A 12,407-nucleotide genomic window follows, 5' to 3' on the forward strand; every position below is an offset into this window, starting at 1 on the left:
CCAGGTGCCAGCTTCGAAATATTCTTGCAGCTTGCCGTCTCTGTCCGCCTGCAGCTTCTAGGGCAAGGATCATGTCTGCTTTCTCCTCATTGGAAAAAGGCATAACGAAAAGTCTCGCGCTGTAAGAGCCGATGCAAGGCTTGGCCGATGCGCGATAGTCTGTTTATCGCTGTCTGGAACTACCACTTACCACCACCAACTCGTCCGTCAGTCACTTTACGCAACGCAAGCGATAACGGTTGCTAGCTTCAATCGAAGAGCCAACGCTTGCGTCGCTGCCAATGTCGCTTTTTAAGCGGCAGCGCACCTATGTCTGTTTGTGCGCGGAACGCTTGGAAGCAGTGCAATCACGATGCGCAAACGGGCATGTCGCATAGTTGTTTTTTTTTGTATTTCCCGGACATCCGCGGTAAGCAGAAAAACATTAATATTTAATAGATGGAAATACAGAAACCATTTATTCGGACGTTTTGCAAAACGTTCTGCAAACTTCTAATTGGAATTTTTTTCATAGCTTCGTTGCTTCAGAAGCTCGTTAACTAATCTTGACTAATTATCTAATTAATCAAAATACAGAATGCAGCGGGGCACACTGCATGCAAAAGTAAGCAGCATGCGTTTAGTCGCGTCGTCTTAGAGTGCATCGACATATTTTTAAACTCTGGCTAAAGTTAGCTGAAACACCCTGTATAATGCGTCAAACAAGGCAAATCAACATGTTGCTGAATAACAGATTCCCAGATCAGAGCATACTTCTTCACCAGATCCGTCTTCACCAGATCTGCCACTACCGACCTGAACAAAATGATCGCTCCAGATCTTTTTCCCCATCAAGCTGACCATCTCCTTCGCCTCCTATCTTGTTATTGGGGCGTTTTTGACCTTTGTGACCGTTCTGTTAGGTCAAACCTGTACTGTCAAGCACCGCATAAACACTGGCAATACACATCCGACCCACTGGCGGCCATAGCGGGTATCTCCATGGAGATATCTCCATGGCCTTCGGTGCTGCAGTTGAGCATCACATCATTCAAAAGGAGTTCGGCAAGATGTCGCCAAAGATATAAACAAGCCATCCTGCAGCCCTGTGGTTTCTCCTGCGGTTCTTGTTAAAAAGGACAAAAATGCCATAATCAACTATCTTTACGCGCTGCTATACACAACCTGTATGTCTAACGAACACGTTGTAAAATTCTGGGTGCCTGGGGAAAGAGGCATCGAGGGAAATGCACTAGTAGATGAATTGTCTAAAGCCATAGAATTGAAAGCTAGCAACTTGTGCAAAACAGTTCCTGCCACAGACCAGAAGTTATTCCTACTTAAAAAGCTCAGGAGCTATTGGCAACACCTGTGAGATGTGGGAACCTTGAATAAGCTCCACGTCATTAAAGGTCAACTGCAAAGAAAGTTTAGACCGCGTAAAAGGCCCAGTTTCAGATAATTTAGACATGCAGTAGGCCTTGTGTGAGATCTTACGCTTGAAATACAGGTTTCTTTCTAGTCGTCTACGTTTAACAGCAGGGCCTCAGTGCGTTTTGACTCCGGTCGAAAAAGAGTGCATTGGGGTGACCAAGCTGAATGTGCAGTATAGTCCGGCCTAACATGGACGCCATACACGTGTGGCGCAGTTGCGCTACATCGGCGAAAATTGGACACTCTACAGTCTAGTGTGGCTGGCGCGGGAACAGAACATGTGCTATCGCACCCCGGAGCAGCTGGAACAGGGTGTATCGTGCGCTGTCTTGACTGACCAGCAGCATGCTGTTCGGTTTCACTGAAGCGAGCGTGTTGCGTTTGCGCCTTCGACAAACAAAGAAGCACTCGCTCGCCGCGTTGCTGCGAAACAAGTTTAAAGCGCAGGGTAAAATTTTAGCGGCCTAAACACAGAAACTGTGCCTTCCACAGTGCAACGGAAATAAGAGTAGCAGTGGCGGAGTGAACTAAAGCATGCGACCGAGAGGTGACGCTAGCACAATCAAAACTAATATCATAATTATTACGTAGTGAGCAATATGGTCGCTACGGTAGCGACTGGTGGGGCTTGACGCACAGCTCGCTGGCTGGTTTTGGGCACTTTGTTACCATTTTCGGGGCGGTATTCGTGTGTACGTTACTCTAACATGACTACAGACGTCTTTATTATGTCGCCAGGTGACCGACAGGTATCAACTGGCAAAAAACACTTTAAACAAGTAAGCTTACATTGTTTATTGTCAATGGTGAATTCAAGCCGGTCGCTCGGCGCGCTGTTCGTCTGTTTCCTGGGCGATTCGTTTCCTCTTCATCTCGTTACGATGTCGATTCCAGGCCTCCTCCTGCTTATCAGAACTGTCGCCGTCCATACTGCCGCCTCAACTGTGGTTGCGGCGCACGCGAGCTCTCCTTTTCAATCCACAGACATGTTATCAGGCATGCGACGCTGCTGGCGAAGCGAGCGGAGGCGAGTACAACAACGAGGAACATGGTTTGTGGGGAAAGTTCGCCTAATAAAAATGTTTCGTCATTGAGAGATTGGCCTGTATCATTCACCGTCACTACTACAGGACTGTGTGTGTGTGTGTGTGTGCGTGCGTGCGTGCGTGCGTGTGTGTGTGTGCGTGCGTGTGTGTGTGTGTGTGTGTGTGTGTGTGTGTGTGTGTGTGTGTGTGCGTGCGCGTGCGTGCGTGCGTGCGTGCGTGTGCGTGCGTGCGTGTGCGTGCGTGCGTGCGTGCGTGTGTGTGTGTGTGTGTGTGTGTGTGTGTGTGTGTGTGTGTGTGTGTGTGTGTGTGTGTGCATGCGTGCGTGCGTGCGTGCGTGTGTGTGTGTGTGTGTGTGTGTGTGTGTGTGTGTGTGTGTGTGTGTGTGTGTGTGTGTGTGTGTGTGTGTGTGTGTGTGTGTGTGTGTGTGTGTGTGTGTGTGTGTGTGTGTGTGTGTGTGTGTGTGTGTGCGCGCGCGCTTTAGATTTCTGTCATCAGGCATGAACAACGATGTATTGGTCAACATAGGAAGCCGTCCTTCAGATCCGTTCGAAATGTTTTGTTGTAGCTTTAACGCGAGAGCCTGTACTTGCTGTACGTGGCATCGAAATTCGGTTGCGCGTGCGGCAAGCCATGTGCGCTGTACTATCTTAGAGGCCCTAAAGGCTACAAAGTTTGTTGTTTCTTTGAAATTCGTTCAGTGAGCCATGCTAAAACCTAAGGCACCTTACCAAAAATCCCTGCCATTTTTCCTGCCAACGAGATGGAAGATGAAATAAACTGGGAAGGCGGACATGACAGCCTTGCAGCCTAGTCATCAAAAAATGGCTGTGGCTTAGCTAAGGTTAAGCCCAGGATGCGAAGCATACTAGCCTTTATTTTAGTTGTTGAACCGCTGTTTAGCCTGGTGAACTGCTGTTGCTTGGCTATATTTGGTTCGGCTTGTAGAAGAAACAACTCATGCGTTATTCTGCTTCGCCTTCAAGAGTGTAACGCGACAGCGTTCCCGTCGACCTGCCAAGGGGTGTAAGACAATGGGCTACGGCGCAGCGACTACGCGCCCCGCATTGGACGCGGTGAGCGTCGAGCAACGCAGCGTTCGGCGCGGCAACGAAATGTGCGCCTGAGCAAGCGACGCACGCCTGAGCCTTAGAAACAGCTCGTTTCTAAGGCAACACCGCATTCACTAGAGGTGCTTTTGTACCGCTTCGAAGCATCGTACTCGTGGCTCAGTGGTAGCGTCTCCGTCTCACACTCCGGAGACCCTGGTTCGATTCCCACCCAGCCCATCTTGCAAGAGTTGAGCCAAAGCCACCTAGAAAAAGCGCAGCTGCTTATGTACCGCCGAGACGCCGCAAGCGACGGCGCGAGTTGGAGCCCCGTTTCTCCTCTGTCGTAACGTCACGGTGTCACGTGGTATTGAAGGCGACACCGCCGCGCCTGAGTAGCTGGATTGAGCTCTAGTAATATGCTTCGCATTAAAAATTAAGCGTGACTCTGCTATCGCAAACACCAGAGACCAGCGGAGCAGGGGGAAGTTAAGGCTTCAGGAAAATCCATGCCGCCTTTCTCTGTGGGGGGTTTCGGTTAGGAAAGCGCATCATTTGAGGTACCCGCCGCAACAGAAGCGATTTGTTGAGACGCCACATGCGTCGGTGTCGTGTGCTAGACGCTGCACCGACGCGACGCGTCTTAGCTCTGATGCATGCTAGCTCCGACGCCGTGTACCTAGTAGCTTCTTGAAATCCGCTGAAGCGAGCACGCGGATTTCTACCGGAAAGCAATGACGGCACACCACCTGTGTCCCCACCGCGCTGCTTCTCCTCCGCTAGGCTCCGTCCACCCTCGCCACGTAGCCATGCTACACGAGGGTGTTTATATACTCTGATTTCACTCTCTCTCAGCTCTCTCTCTCCCAGCTCGGCGAAGCTGCGGATGTCAAGAGATACCCAGCGAGGTTCTAACGGCTCTACTGTAATATAAAGGAAAAGTAGGCCCTCGTCACCTACTTTTCTTTTGACACCAAAGTAAACGTTCCTAACGCGTGGCATCTGAGATGTTGCCAGCACAGCTGGCTTGTCATCGCCGTAAAATCTCGGAACTCATGTAGAGCTAACACACCCGCTCTTGTTAAGCCTAGTGGGCCAAGAAACCGAGCACGAATATCGACCACGGCGCCCACTTGTCACCAGTACTTTGCTGTCGAAGCACCGTGACTCAAACTTAGTGCAAATGCAAGTATCTGTCAGGAATGACTGGACGAAACAGTGCAGGACAACGACTTAATAAATCAAAAGCATACGGCTGTCACCTCACAAAAGCATGCGTGAAAAACCAAGCAATCTCTTGAAAGCTCCAGCAACAATTTGGGCCTATTCGTTACCGAGAGCCACCGCGCACGTGTAGATCTGAGAGAGAAATACGGAGTCAGAGGAGGCTAGCTTGTTGAGTCTAGCTGAGTGACGTCATGCTCCCTCCTAATTTTGTTCCTTCCATCATGGCCAGCGGTAAGCAACTGAGCGTGAGCAAGCGAGCATCAATGGACAATCATTGCTGTGAAGCCCTCTTTCAGTGAAAAGAACAAGGAAACGAAGCTTGAAGGTAGCTTCATGGCTGCCTTACAATAAGGAAGCACGAAGGAATCCTCCGCTGAGGCCAGTACAGAAAGAAGGCTTTCAGAATTGACCTGAGGCCGCCTAGCCAAACTGAAGACTTCCTTACTAAGATAAGCAAGATTTCACAATTTGGGCCTCAGTGTTTAAAGAACTTGAAAACTGACGTGACCGCTATTTCAGAGCGAAGGCGTTTATATCGAAACTTTGGCTGCATCCGCGGCGTCGCTGTAGACTGCAATTGTGAGTAGCAGTGACAGTTTTCTGAGGTATAGGCAGTTGAGCAACACTGAAACGCCCGTTTGACTTTCTGAACTTCAATGTCTACAACACATGGCTGTTCTGGTAGCCTGTTGCCTATACAGCCTTGTTACAGAACATGCTCAAAAACAAAGCAATGTTTTTTGGCCGGAGTTACTTTCTCAATTTCCCTTTTCAGCAAGGGCAAATATTACGGCATAGCACTAGTCCGAGAAGCTGTGGTTGCAATGTGCGCGTCTGTAAATGAGAAGATAATCAAGCTACACCGGGATGTAAGCACTTAGGGAACCGTACCGACCTGCAGTTAAAAGCATGACGGAGGCAGCGAGATCCACCGTACTAAAATCGAGCGCCTTTACATGCTGTCTACAACTGCTACATTCCCAGACAGTGTCGTGTCACCATGTGAAATAGTGGATAAGCTGTCACAGCCTCCGCTTAGTACTTTGCGCCGAACTGAAACGTTTCACCCCATCCTTCCGCATCTTCAATTAATCTGTATACCCTTTATTCAATGTTGCCTTGGCTTCAGAAGTATGTACAAACTGCACTGACCATTGTCCTTAACAAAATTTGTTTCTGGGGTAGTTGGTTCACGCTTAACAACTGAATACTGGTAAGTGCAATTCCAAGACGGGACAGAAGATAGACACAGAAGAACAGGACAAGCGCTAATTCCCAGACTGGACAGAAGATAGACATAGCGCTTGTCCTGTTCTTGTGTATCTGCCTTCTCTCCCGTCTTGAAATTGCGCTTACCACTGTTCAGTTGTTAACGAGGGCCCTTACATGCAGAAATCGGATAATTATGTGGAAAAAGCTACAGTGCGAGTGAAATCCCTTCGTTCATCGTAGGCATGCGAAAAGCGAATGCCTATAAAGGCACCCAGGCGTGCATGGCAAGCGAATGTCAAGACACGACACGTCCATATAGGCTGAACAAAAATTTTGTTGTAAGATTTACAGTAGCGACGTGGCTGCATTTCACGACGCCAAATACTTCATGGCGTAATTGCACAGTGTACTTCACAAAACACATCATTCGCGAGGGCATTCAGTACAGCAGCATTTACAGGGTGTTCACTTTAAGCTTGAAAACGGCTGTACCAAAAAGTACGACGTCCATCGTCCTAGTCACAAACATCACTAGTCAATTCACATAACCGTACAAACAGAAAACAAAAGAAGATATGTATCTAAAGAACAAAACAGGTGCAATAATAGTCGCCCATGCCTGCATAGCATACCAATGTTCACGAGTGGGGTTCCCTGGAAAACTGACGATTGTGGTGATAATGGGACAATGGGGCACCTTAGGACATGTGCCCAAGCAAGGACGACACTACAATGTGCTCTTGTCCACGCTTTCTAAAGCGAAAAATCCAAACACTTCTTCATATAAAATCCAAAATACAGACGAAAGAAATAGAAAATTGCGTCTGCAGAAAAATATCACACAAGTTCACGCACACTACGTGTGAATCATGGCCACGTATAACACATTGCAGATCACGAGATGTAGACGCGTGAGCTTACAGGTTCACGACCAGTCACCTGCAAACAGCAGCCATCGTAAAATGCAAGCGGGGAAAAGTGTGCGCCATGTTAAACTCACGCCTAGTTACGCGAACGTCGACGACTCCGAGAGGCAGTGCTATATTTGGAGATATCGTCACTAACCCTGTTTCTGGGTGTAGCGTGGATGCTTGAGTCAAGCGTCTTCTTCATATACTCCATTCTGTGCTCGGGCACAAACGACGGGCGCCGGTAGTCCATCTTGGTGCATTCTGCTGAGGTGGCGCGCGGTAGGCCACCCTGGGCGAACATCGACGCGAAAAGAAGAGTGCCGGCCACTGCGTGCCCCAGGTCAGCCCGTCCGTGATTCTGGAACTCCAGCCCTGCTGTGGCGAACACGGCGCCTAGACGTCCACAGGCGAAGACCCAGCACAACACCGTGCCACGGATGGCTGTAGGGAAAAGCTCGAGGGTGTAGACGAAGCAAAGAATAGAGCCGGAGTAGAAGAGCGCCGTGGCTACCATAACCAAGGCCTGGATCATAACCCCGGGACCCCCCCCGACGACTACGCTCAGTAGGCATTCAAGCAAGCCGAGCACTGAAAACCACACATTCATTACGGTCAGTATGCTGAGCCTGGTGATTAGCAGGTGCATCATCGCGTAGCCTAACAGGTTCACGGAAAATGAACCGAGTGTGTACCAGGGCTCATTTCTGTTCTCGGTGGCGAACGACGGGATGAACGCGGAGAACGTCATGGAGAAATACGAAAGGCTCAAAACGAGAACGCGCCGCCGCATGGAGTATCCACTGAGCATGTCGTGGTCGATGGACGGCAAGCGCATGGTGTTCCTGACCATCGCCGTCTTGACCTTGTCCAGTGTCAACGCCGTGAAATGGATGGGAAAGTGGTTGATCACGGCCGCACTCATCATGACCATCTCCGCCTCCTTGAAGCGAGCCTTTACGATCAGCCAGCGGGGCGACTCGAAGACGACACAGAAGGCCGGCAGCGTGAGCACGGTCGGAAAAATAAAGAGCGCGTGCTTGAGCATCCAGCCGAGCTTGACCGTGGTGACGGTGGCATACCACATGTCGGAAAACAGAAGACCCAGGGTTGCAGCAAAGATGACATGGAGCGGCCGGTTATTGTGCGTGGTAATCTCGAAGACGGACATGACGGTAATATTCATGACTGCGGTGACGCTTCCCGAGCTGACAAACTTCACTGCCACGAACATCACGTAGCTTTTGGAAAGGCATGCGGCGACAGTGGAGATTATGAGTACCACCACGCATGCGAGGAGCAGGGGCAATCTGCCTATGGTGTCGGCGAGCGATCCAGCGATGACTGTGATCAGGAAAGAGCCGGCGACGTGGACGGCGATCATCACCGAGACGAGTATCCGCCTCTCGCAGACGAGGTCCCAGTCGCTCACAATGCTAGTGCGCGCCGGCTCGTCATCGTCGTCGTACACCCACTCACCGCAGGGAATTGTGTTGGGGGTGCTGCCGTTTGGTTCCTCAGGATGCTCGTAGCGGCGACAGAGGCTCAATTCGCCATCTGCTTCTTTGGGGATTAACAAACTCCTCCATTCCAGCGCAGAGTCGTTGTAATGCGGCGGCGGCGCCGGAAGCTTGCACCTGTATTCAACGTCTCTCATAATCAACTGGAATACAAAGCCGTGGAGGTTCGCAAGGAAGGTAGCGATGGTGCAGAGCAGCAGCAGGCGCTTTTGGAAGGTGCCGTGGCCGAAGGCGTCGGCGCAGTCGAAGGACTCGCTGGTCAAAAGGTCCTTGGACAGCAGCCGTCGTGGGGCCAGGATGTCCATTACTGAGGTCTGCACAGTGCCTTCTTTGACGGAACAGCAAGCAACAGCCAGTACAGTCGCTGGAAACGTTGCGTACACTGGCGAGACAGCTTCTTCTTTGACACGTGAGAAGATGCCGCGTGGTCTCGTGGCATGGTGATGATAATCCCAGACGACGGGACACACCCACGTCGGTGAATTCGCCATAAAGCGGACAGTACAACTATAATAAATGAGGTGGAGGGATGGGAGCAGTAGTAATACTAATAATAATAATGAGAATTAGGCGTACAATATTTTGATAATGAGTTGTGCACCTTGAATACCGTTCCGCATTTTCCACTGTGCATATCAACATTGGGGGCGCCATCTTCCTTTCTTCGGAAGGTCCCATAATTCAAAGGCTGCTTTACAAATGGTCGAGGTGCATACTGTGCATTTTTTCTTCACTAAATGTTTACTTACGAGGAGAAAATTGACAAGAAGAACGTTTTGTTTTGTTGAACTGTCATTTTACAATATATAAAGAAAAAGATAAGGAATTAAAATCTTCAAAATGAAGAGGTAAAGAAACGCTTGATAGAAGCACCTTGGAAACGAACATTATAATTGCACCAGATGCATCACAGTGCGAGGAAAAAACTGGCATTGGAATATTTTGTCCTGCACTCGACTGGTCTTTTTCTTTGAAATTGCCTAATTTTGTGCCTATCTTTTTGTCCTAGGCTTTTGCAGTAATCCTAGCTTTACGTAAGTTAGACGAAATGATTACAACAGCGGCTATTCTTACTCACTCCCTTTCTGTATGCTCTTGCCTTACCGCTACTAATGAGTCACCCGTGCTAACGCTCTTCCACTTGCTAGTTCCTGTCCGTGTGCAATCTGTTCATTTGATTTGGGCGCCTTGTCATAAAGGTTTATTTTTTAATGAAACTGCCGATTCACTGGCAAAGGCATCACTTTCCGGCCCTGTTCTTCCTATTCTACCAGTGACAGCACAGATCACAACGGCAAGATTTCCCATGCGATCAATTAGAATAGCCTTATCAAACCCAGATCTGACTTTTTCTCCAGATTATAAGCACCTGGCGTTTCCCTGGCGTAGCGAATCTTGTTACACAAAGATGCTTGAGGTCTCTCTCACCAAATTATACGTTGCCGCATTCCCTCCCTGAATTTCTACTTACACAGGTCGGGTTTGGTTGCCTTTCCTTTCTGTTCATTTTGTAATGAAGAGGAGACGATGGAGCACTTTCTTGTATCTTGTCTCCGATTTACTGCGGCAAGAAAAAGATTGTTGAAAATACCTTTCGAAGAATTGGCCTGAACTTGACAGAGCCTGATATCCTTACGTTCAGGGCATCCACTTTGGGATTCAGCCACAGGGATGCTTGCTTCGCTGTTCAAACAATCCTTACAGAATCTAAACAAATGCCCTGCTCAATTCTTTTTTTTTCTACTTTTAAATCAATTATTACTCATTCCATATTACCTTCCTGATCTGATTTTAACAGGTAATTCCACGCTATTCAATGCTAATTCCATAGATATTAGGAAACTTATGCTCCATATTAATATCTAATAATCCACCCATTTCTTGGCCAACTCCCCGTCGTGTGTAGGAGCAACACGTGGGACAGGCTACAACAACAACAAGGTCCACCATGTATTCGTCGACCTTCGTTCGAACGCTCCTCGGACCTGTCTGCGGCTCCTGTTTCTTGGCCAGGTTTTGGATGGTATTAGGCTTTTCTAGGCTTATTGGTTGATCTTCCTATTATTCTTGCGCCTGCTTCATCCTAGGCTGATGTCCAAAAACACCCCCGGCAGGGATTTTTCCCCTTGGACAGCATCTATTCCGACAGACGAATTACCCCTGGATTTGTTTACCCGTAGTGGCGCGAGCAGCATCCCTGTGGCTCTGGTTCCTTCCAATGGAGGCTCTATATGGTTCACCAACCTCCAGGCTATCCAGAAATTTCTGCGTGCTGCCACATCTGCATACCAGACCATCACAGAAGTGAGACAGTTCGGCCGCGGAGGTATCGTGTGCAGATCACTAGACCAGACCTGTTTCGCGGATTTGCTTACGTGCTCATCGTTCGTGTCACTGCCGGTGAGTGCCTTCATCCCTGATCACCTCGCATGCACCAAGGAAATAGCCAGAGGTGTCGATACTGATCTATCTCCATCAGAAACATTAGAGATATTGTCTGGGACTGGAGTAATTGCTGTTTATCGCTGCAATCGAGTGGTAGACAATAAGAGGGTCCCAACAAAATCGGTGATTGCAACATTCGCAGGAACTTCCTGTCCATCAGAACTAAAGGTGTGGCCCCTCGTGTTCAGAGTTCAACCTCTGGCATCGCGTCCGCTACAATGCCGTAATTGCTGGCGATACGGCCATAGTAGTGCAGGATGCAAGTCTAGTCAGCGTTGTTGCAAATGCGGGGAAGAGCACGATAAAAGTGATTGCAGTGCCCAAGATTAGTGATGCTGCCTCTGTGGTGGAAGTCACCCAGCCAATTATTCTAACTGCTCTGTTAGGGCTCAGGAATTGTAGGTGGTAGAAATAATTGACTGACGAAGTTGCTCCAGGAAGGAGGCGGTAAGTATCGTGAAAGAAAGGGCGCTTCGTTATGGGGGTGTTACTGGAAGCAAACTCTTACCTCGGACGTATCACTAACAGCAACTTTAGAGGCCGCTGTAGAAAAGGCAGTTACAAAAGCTATGGAACGGCTGGCAATTAGCCTTGGGGATTGTATATCACAGGCCATCTCTAGTAACTTATCTCATTTGGTGCAAGCCACCTGTCTTAGTCCTACAATGACCCAAACAGTTGATCCCATGCCACAAACCAGTGTTAGGTGTTCAGATACCCATCCTTCTAATGACGGCGTTGAACCTTCGACTTCCTCTTCCACACGGCCAGCCAATGATAATCTGGTTAACGCAGATTTGGAAATAACAGATGTGGAACAAAACGCTCGAGCTTATAAAAGAACAATGTCACCAATCAATAATTTTTCTTCCGGTCCTCACTCAAAAGCTCAGAAAAGTCAGCCCAGCGCTATACCGAAAGAAAGCATTCGACAGAAGGCAGTTTCGGCTGTGGCACTTTCTAAACTATGGTGTCGCTGAAAGTGCTTCAGTGGTACTGTCGCTCTTTATATTCATTTTCAGTAGATTTAACTTGTCTAACTACTCAACTTAACCCTGATTTAATTCTTTTAGAAGAAACTTTGTTAAATTCTGTAAAACATTTTCAGAGAAAATTTTACAGATCATTTCGTCTAGACCGTCCTACTAGAGGTGGCGAATTAATTATATTTATTTCGTCTCATATTTGCCATAAGGCCAAAATTTCATTTCAACTTTCTACTTCTGAGCGTGAAATCGAAGCGATACAGCTGAATCTCCCTGGATGTGGCCCCTTTACCATAGTAAATGCATATTTTCCTTTTGGCGTACAGGACACACGCATACTGGACAGGGTTCGTAGTTCTTGTGGACAAGGCATCTCACTGTCAGGCGACTTCAACTCTCATCATATATCATGGGGATTAAAAACAGATTTGTGCGGCACCATAATATGGAACTGGGCTATGGACAATGGGTTAACGTGTGTAAACTCGGTATCTATTACGTTTATACGAGGTAGATCCTACTCTGCAATAGACCTTACACTTCGTGGCCCGAGTGTTTCCGTATCTTCGTGGTCGACTGTTGAGTATGCAACAAGCAGTGATCA

General features: G+C 48.5%; 1 protein-coding gene across 1 annotated transcript; it reads right to left on the bottom strand.

Annotated features, from left to right (window-relative positions):
• Nucleotides 1–6,946: 6,946 nt before the first annotated feature.
• On the bottom strand, nt 6,947–8,677 carry LOC126541945 (solute carrier family 22 member 7-like). Its single transcript, XM_050188915.2, has one exon. It carries the CDS (start codon nt 8,675–8,677, stop codon nt 6,947–6,949), a length of 1,731 nt encoding a protein of 576 aa, XP_050044872.2.
• Between the last annotated feature and the right edge of the window lie 3,730 nt (nt 8,678–12,407).

This window comes from Dermacentor andersoni, chromosome 2 (assembly GCF_023375885.2).
Source record: "Dermacentor andersoni chromosome 2, qqDerAnde1_hic_scaffold, whole genome shotgun sequence".
In the NCBI taxonomy this organism is placed as follows: Eukaryota; Metazoa; Arthropoda; class Arachnida; order Ixodida; family Ixodidae; genus Dermacentor; species Dermacentor andersoni.